Source organism: Maniola hyperantus, chromosome 13 (assembly GCF_902806685.2).
Source record: "Maniola hyperantus chromosome 13, iAphHyp1.2, whole genome shotgun sequence".
Lineage (NCBI taxonomy): Eukaryota > Metazoa > Arthropoda > Insecta > Lepidoptera > Nymphalidae > Maniola > Maniola hyperantus.
The window spans coordinates 1,864,475-1,873,314 of record NC_048548.1 but is presented as its reverse complement, the minus strand read 5'-3'; the positions used below and the strand labels follow the sequence as shown (position 1 = coordinate 1,873,314).

Sequence of the window (8,840 nt, the reverse complement as noted above, 5' to 3'; positions counted from 1 at the left end):
CTAACCTACTTCAATTCTTTATGTGTTGTATTAGAATCTACAAACTTATAAGGCTTATAAGTAGATTCTAATATAGGTATAACACATTCATAATAAAATTTAATCTATCACTATAACAGAATGTAAAAACTTAGGAGGGGAAATGCCAAAATCTTTTACAACAATAATATTAACAATTTTTTAATATGTAGGTACTAAGTTAGTACATTTTTGACATTGGGTCAAAAGTAGGTATACACGTGTACCTAGTCTTAGGCGCATATCTATTTGCTTACTCTTGTAAGTACTCACTTCCTAATTATTAGCTTTGGCGACAGTTAGTACTGACGTAGCTGATGCCCGCGACTTCTTTCGCATGGATTTAGGTTTTTAAAATCCCAGGGGAACTCTTTGATTTTCCCGAATAAAAAGAGCCTATGTCCTTTAGCCTTTAACTATACCCATGCAAAAAATCACGTCGATCCGTTGCGCCGTTGCGACGTGATTGAAGGACAAACCAATAAACCAACAAACAAACACACTTTCGTATTTATAATAAGGGTAGGTATTGAGTACTGATAATAAGGGTACTGATGTCGTTTGCGATTGGTGGCACGATTGCTTGTCGTTGTTGCCAGTCGCTGTCGCTTGTCTCGGACTCTCGGTTTCGATGACTCAAGCCTTTATAGCACCTAGGCTCCACGAGGTCTGTACGAGATACGCAGAAGCATGTCGAGTTTGTATACAAACACTGTGGAGGCTGTATTCAGGATTCAGGAGCAGCACAGTCCCTCGCGAGATGTGCTACGGGTAGCACGTGCGAACATAGATAACACTACGAACACAGAAACATTACGGCTTGGTATATACGAGATACGAATTAAAGAGTGAAAGCTTTTTCTTAGCTAAGTAATAGAACTTTTTCATGGAACTTTTAAAGCTTTAAAGGAGTGTTTTTGTAAAGTTGATAGAACGGTACGCCTGAGTGCTTTTGTTCAGAAAACTTTGGATCAACTTTAAAACTTTCAATTGCTTTTTTATGTAGTAGTTTGGTATAGGTAATTAGGTAGTAATAATTAATTAACATAAGTGAACTTATTAAAATATACGTTTATGATGAACTTTATTACGCACTTTTTGGAATGAAGAAGAATCCCATAACATCTTAAAAAGGTTTGTATTGTTGATATGATAGTGGTCCCTATCAGTACCCTGTTTACAAATGCAAAAGTGTGTTTGTTTGTTGGTTTGTCCTTCAATCGCGTCACAACGGAGCAACAGATCGACGTGATTTTTTGCATGGATGTAGTTAAAGACCTGGAGAGTGACATAGGCTTTTTATCCCGGAAAATCAAAGAGCTCCCACGGGATTTTAAAAAACCTAATTCCACACGGACGAAGTCGCGGGCATCCAAAATCAACAAACCAACAAACAAACACATTTTCGCATTTATAATAAGGGTGCTGATTACATAAATTAAAAAAAAACAACTTACATAAACATACATTATTAATAAATAAAATTACATCTGTATTCTGTACTCATACTTATTACATTAAATATAATTGAATCAGACAACATAATTATTAATGAACTAGCTTATGCTCGCGACTTTGTCCGCGTGGACTACACAAATTTCAAACCCCTATTTCACCCCCTTAGAGGTTGAATTTTCAAAAATCCTTTCTTAGTGGATGCCTACGTCATGATAGCGATCTGCATGCCAAATTTCAGCCCGATCCGTCCAGTAGTTTGAGCTGTGCGTTGATAGATCAGTCAGTCAGTCAGTCAGTCACCTTTTCCTTTTATATATATATAAGATGACGCACTTAAGCATTAAAATAGGTACGTTTCAGTACCAGACCTTGAAAGTTTAATACGATCTAATAATAGCTAATGTGCTTAAGCTTCGATAAACTGGCTGCTTTAGAGGCTGGCAATATTCAAATTAGCTCTTTAAATATTTCGCCCATCATAGCCCGATAGCTCGTGGGTCATCTTGACGAGGTGCTAGTTTTTTTTTTTTTAGGGGTTTAGTCAAAGGTAACTATGGGATCTCCGTAAGTTAAAAAGTTCCGTAATTACATTCATCCATCATCCATCCATCAGCCTGTTTGCGTCCACTGCCAGACATAGGCCTTTCCAAAAGCGCGCCACCAAACACGGTCCTCATCCTTCCGGTCCCACCACCAACCACGTACCGGCAAGCGCAGAGTGGGACGACCAGCTGGAGGTCGTCCCACATTCGTTTTATCCCCGAGAGTTATACCCAACATAGCTCGCTGAGCGACTTTTGGTTTGTGGACGAGGCCGACTGTCAGAGTCCACGTTTCCGTTCCATACGTCATCACATGTAGGACACACTCATTGAAGACCTTAGGCTTTGCGGTATCGACGATTTGAAGACCCGTCGTAGCTTTGAAAATGCTGCCCAGCCCAGTTGAATTTAAATTACATTAGGTACACACATAAAACACAAAAAAGCTATATAAAAACAGAAACATATTATTAACACATTTTAATGTGCGACTGCACGCCCCTTGACAGTGGGCAGTTGACCGTTTGACAGTGACTATTTCACATAGGCACACATACAGAATACTATAATATGCCCACACTATGATTAGCGGCCGCTCCGAACAGTTCAGACCAGTTACTGAAAACCGAAAGGTCAACGGTTCAAACCCCGCCCGTTGCACTAATGTCGTACCCACTCCTAGCACAAGCCTGACGCTTAATTGGAGAGGAAAGAGGAATATTACTCATTTAACATGGCTAATATTCTTTTTTTTTTTTAAAAAAAGACCGATGGAATACATATTCCATCAAAAAATGGAAAACATCATCAATTCCTGTGTCTTCACAGTCTCACTTAAGAGGTTCTTGATAGAAACTCACATGCGTAAAACATCCCAAAAAGGGTATCAGCTTAGCGCAATGACGTAGAGGTTAGGTAAGTATATATATAATATAGCTACAGACATTATCTTGAAGTTTTACTCCTTAGCACTATTGGCAGAGTGGTCGTGGTCATCACGAAGTGACGTCTTTGCGGGCAGATGTTATGCGCCTCACGAGCATTCGCCACTTCTCCCTGCTGGCCGATGCCTGGTACTCGTAGTCGGTCCATCGCATGAGGAAGTTTTTGACCCGTCCCTAAATCGCCCAACTCTCTTATTATACGTACTTGAAATTTTCACATCGATAAGGACCTCCAAATTTCTTTTACCAGCTCTTCAGCTATTAGACTATTATTGCCAAATTCACTCCTCTAACAAGCTTATCTCCTAATTGGAGGGGAGCGATACGTAAGGGCTTCAAAGATAATATCTAATATATTTCTTTATATTAGATTGGAATATTGTGCAATTCATCATCATCAGGATCAACCCATCGCCGGTTTACTACAAAGCACGGGTCTCCTCTCAGAGTGAGAAGGGTTTTGGCCATAGTCTACCACGCTGGTCATGTGCGGATTGGTAGACTTCACACACCTTTGAGAACATTACGGAGAACTCTCAGGCATGCAGGTTTCCTCACGATGTTTTCCTTCACGGTTAAAGCTAGTGATATCTAATTACTTAAAACGCACATAACTCCGAAAAGTTAGAGGTGCTCGGGATCGAACCCCCGACCTCCAATTAGAAGGCGGACGTTCTAACCACAAGCCTATTACTTAGCTTATTGTGCAATTACTCCACCGACCACCGTAAATGACGTGTAAATGCGGTGATGCCTAGTTAGTGGTTAAGACATCCGCCTCCTATAGATGGCATGTTGAAAAGCTACTTTACGAAAAAAAACCGGCCAAGTGCGAGTCAGGCTCGCGCAATGAGGGTTCCGTACTACAGTCGTATTTTTTCGACATTTTGCACGATAATTCAAAAACTAAGATGCATAAAAATAAATAAAAATCTGTTTTAGAATGTACAGATGAAGAGCTTTCATATGATACCCCACTTGATATAGTCACTCACTTCGAAAGTTGAAAATACTAATTATTAGTTCATGACCACAATTAAATTTTTTTATGTGAACCTCAAATTCACAGTTTTCAGATTTTTTCCCAAATGTCTGCTATAAGATCTACATACCTGCCAAATTTCATGATTCTAGGTCAACGGGAAGTACCCTGTAGGTTTCTTGACATTCTTTGATTTTTGAGGTACGGAACCCTAATAAGTGTCTGGGGAAATTATCTACGACTCATAGTATACCTATCGAGATAAAATAGAAGGTTTAATTAAACGAAAGATCGAATGACATACTTTGCCTTTGTAAATTGATGTCACTCACGGATTTAAGGAAAAATATAGACAAAAACGAAGGAACCTCTAAAAAGATTATGCTGTTATGACTGTTATGACCGATACCAATATCTCTGATTTATAATATCCTATCTCAATATACAAATGCAAAATACAAATACAAATTTCTTTATTGCGAATATGGGTAAACAGTGGAGATGTTACAAAAAACCGGCCAAGTGCGAGTCAGGCTCGCTACATCTACCTACTTACCAAGTTTCAACAGTAAAATTCTTATAGTTTCGGAAAAAAGTGGCTGTGACATACGGACGGACAGACAGTCATTCAGACTTACATCCCCAATTTAACCCACTTAGGGTGGAGTTTAAAAAAATCATTTCTTAGTCTAATACTCTTTACAAAAAACACACCCTCCAAGTTTCATGTCTCTAGGACAATCGGTTTAGGCTCTGCGTTGATATAGGTATATAAGTCAGTCAGGACTTTGAATTTTATATATGAATAAGCCAGCTGACAGACAGACGGATGGACAGACGGACGGACAGCTGAGGCTTAGTAATAGGATCCCGTTGGCACCCTTCGGGTACGGAATACGTTACAGTTTTATAATAAGTATAGATCCAAAATATAAAACCTACTTATAAAAAAATTGTAACTTCAAATCTTGCAAACGAAAATAGAGCTTTTAGTTTTATGACGTGCAAACGACGTTCAATCTAAGGGTGGTAAAGCAGTTTTATGGTCGATGTTACATGGGCGAACTTAACAGTTAGGTATATCAACTTTAGGTACCTATATTAAACCGCAGGTTCTAGAAACTTATTATAAGTAAGATTTTCCGTATTGATTGTCTTTACATAGTAGACCTTTACGAAGAAAGGGTTTTCAGAAATTCTAGTGTAGCCGGGCCGGGTCAGATTCAATTTAGAATTTACATAACTACATATACATATACTCCATACAAACCTACATACACGCGGCCGAAAGTGATATGATATGACATAGGTAGTTTGCGACAGAGATAACACTCTACGAAGCCGAAATTAGCCAACTGTCTCTTTCTAAAGATCGATGTTCATCACTTTCGGCTGCGTACTGTAGTTTGATTCTCGTTTGAATATTGAGCAATCAAAGTGTATGAAATTTGCAGACACATTTTAGTAGCTTGCTCAATGATACCTATGTAGGTATATGTATTTGTGAAAATTATTTTTGAGGCTAGGCCAGGCTCCATTTTGTTTATGTTGTGTTTTGTTATTTACACGTAAGGTAATTCTGACAAAAACTAACTTAGTAGAATTAAGTAAAACCAGAACGTTATTTTAGCTTAAATTAACTACTTAGGTACTTACAAAGTTTAGACTTCTTATCTTACTTAATCTTAATCGTAAATTAGTTGACTGAGAGAAAAACTCTTCAAAGTTCATACTCTGGTTTGATGTTTATTGAGATTGCGTGGGAGATAGAAAATAAAATTAATAACGATTTTCCTTATTTACAACTAGATAATGCTTGAGATTTCTTCCGAATAGATTTAGGTTTTAAAGTCTTTTGGGCACTTTTTGATTTTCCGCGTAAAAAGTATCCTTTGGGATACAGGCCATGACCATAATTTCGTCAGTATCGTTAAAGTGGGTGGGGCTTGAAAAGGTAACAGACAGACTGACACCCTTTTTGTTTTTATAATATTATAGTACTGATCTTAAAAATGGCGGTTCGTAAAGCATTCAGCTTGATAGAAATACATATACCTATAATTAATACCTGTTTCTGGATAGAGGTTTACATTCGTTAACTGATTTTCTTACAAAGATTATATTAACGGTTTGTAAGCATGATCATTGTTTGAAGCATTTACTTGAAACGGGAGCCTTGGATTATCATTATTGACTGAGTGTAATTAAAATGAGCTTTATTTGAAATAAAGGCATCAATTTAGAACATTAATCAAAACTGAAGTACGTTCTGATCTTCAAATATACAGGGTGTAACTAAAAAGCAAAAACGAAAACAGGTGATTGTACTGATAATTACCGATATGATGATTTCATCTCATTCTGCTTTTCTTATGGCCTAGCTCGTTTCCCTATCGTCCTATTTTTTCTGTGTTAAAATTAAAAAAAGTTGCGCGCTACGCACTCGCTGCTGTATATTTAAATGTAAATAAGTAAATCAAAAATAAATCAATTCCTGGCTACGACCATGCCCACGGGTATCACGCTACGAAGCTCAAATTATTTTTTTGGTACACATCGATCCTAACCTCAGCTTGCCGGACTCATGTTACAGACATTGTCTAGAACCTTGTATTTAATCTTTGATTTATTTTTGTTACAGAAACTAAAAATCAAGAAGCTATGATATGTTTCAACAAGAATTGAATTGAACATGGCGACGAAACTACTATCAATTTTGATGATATTAATCTTAATCCACGATATATGCACAAAATGTATGAATAAAGACATGCTGAAACATAAAAAAATTAACAATACTAGTGATGTATCAAATAATTCTACAAGCATTGAATTGACTAACACAAATGCACAAAGTGTTTCTCAAAGAATTGATTCAAAATTACAAATCGATTACAAAGACAATTCAACTATCGAACTACATAAAAAAGATATCGATATCACGGGAAGTAAATATACATTCGACATTGGCGATTCGCAAAGTAAATTCAATCACAACAAGTGCGAAGTATTGAATATAACGCAAGATGAACCTATTCCAACGAAAGGATCCGATTCAATTTACATAAGTAATATTTACTCGAGTGAAACGATGAACCTTATTGAGGATAAGGTCTCTATGGATGATCTGGAAGTGGGTGGGATCAGTCTGTTCGATCTGGTGCGGTCCAGTTGTGGCAGTGCGGACATCTGCCCCAGTTTTCGGGGGAATTGGAGTGATACCAATACTATTACGATTGGGTTCCTCGGCGCGTATGGATGGAGTCAGGTGAGAGACTTATACATTTTTTTAAATTCAGATACAAGTTAGCCCTTGACTGCAATCTCGCCTGGTGGTAAGTGTTGATGAAATCTAAGATGGTTGCATTGAATAGAATAGAACAGAATATAATAGAATAGAATAGAATTTATTTTATTCAAGTAGACTTATTACAAGTGCTTTTGCATCGTTGACTAGTTCAATTTATGAGCCTCAATAGCTCAACCGGTATAGGAGTGGACTGAAAACCGAAAGGTCGACGGTTCAAATCCCGCCCGTTGCACTATTGTCGTACCTACTCCTAGCACAAGCTTGACGCTTAATTGGAGAGGAAAGGGGGATATTAGTCATTTAATATGGCTAATATTCTTTTAAAAAAAAAAAAAAAAAAAAAAAAAAAAAATTACCACTGGTTCGGAATGCCATTCCTAATCCATAAGGCTAACCTGGAAGGGGTATGGCAGTTTTATTAAACCCACATACCCCTTTGGTTTCGTAGGTACAAGGCATCGTACCGGAAGGCTAAATCGCTTGGCGGCACGGCTTTGCCGGTATGGTGGTAACTAGCCACGGCCGAATCCTCCCACCAGACCAGACCAGAATTTTAGAAATTATAAAATTCCAAACCCCTGCCGGGAATCGAACCCGGGACCTCCCACTAATAAGACAACAGCGCTTACCACTGCGCCAGGGAGGTCGGTTTTATTCGACTGTAATTAAGCCCAAACGAGGGTTAACTAGGTAGGTTGTTTGACCTGTATGTATGTATGTCCTCTCCTATGTAACTACTCAGCTACTCAACGGCTCAACCTATTTTGATAAAATATGGAACTTCATTAGATTTGTCTTGATGGCGCGAATGTCACTGGGTAAGTAGATAAAATTCTTGAAAAATCAAAATGGCGTATTTTATGCGCTTACAGGTAACACAGGTGCCGGAAATATGTTTCTCAATTCGTTCAACAGAAATGTTTTGAGTGAGTTGAGTGGGTGTTGACCACAAAAGGATTCCAACGTTATAAGCTAGTAATATTTAAATTATTTAAACGCACGTCACGTAACTCCGAAAAGTTAGACGTGAGTGCCCGGGATTGAACCCCGGACCTACCGAATGTGACCAATGTCTTCACTACTAAGCTGTCACCTCTTTCTATCCGCGACTATAAGCAACTTATTTCCTACATCGATTAAATGAACACAATGGAGACACTACAAAACGGAGATCACAACAATTCTTTTGTAGCAACGAATCATGTTTGTCGAGCTACGTCGTAGCATACCTACGCTTGATCCTACGAAGCACCTACGGTCTACGCCGTAGGCACTATCTACGTCGTTTACATTAATTTATTATCATTTATCGCAGGCCACGCCCACAGCCGTTACGGCGTAAAAACTTCACGAAATTTTGTAGTTGAGTTATAGTCGAAAGCCGAAATGCCGGCACATCGCGATTGGCCTAGGCAATCCTTCAATCCTCATGGATGTCAAGAGCCAAAAAAGCTAAAAATTAAACTTCTGCCTGGTGAGTTTTCGATCCATCCGCGGTCTGTCTGAATTTGCACTTCAAAGTGAAACTCATTTTTACCAATTCGGCTTTGGACTAGGCTGTTCTGAAATATATATTTTCTGATCAA

The 8,840-nt window shown here is 38.2% G+C and overlaps 1 protein-coding gene across 1 annotated transcript in view; it reads left to right on the top strand.

Annotated features, from left to right (window-relative positions):
* The first annotated feature begins 6,964 nt into the window (after nt 1-6,964).
* Nucleotides 6,965-8,840, top strand: part of Gyc32E (Guanylyl cyclase at 32E) — a 66,228-nt gene continuing 64,352 nt past the window's right edge. Inside the window, exon 1 of the mRNA XM_034974889.2 lies at nt 6,965-7,212. Coding sequence (XP_034830780.2) covers nt 7,036-7,212 — 177 coding nt within the window. The 5' untranslated portion in view covers nt 6,965-7,035. The remainder of the gene's footprint in view (nt 7,213-8,840) is intronic.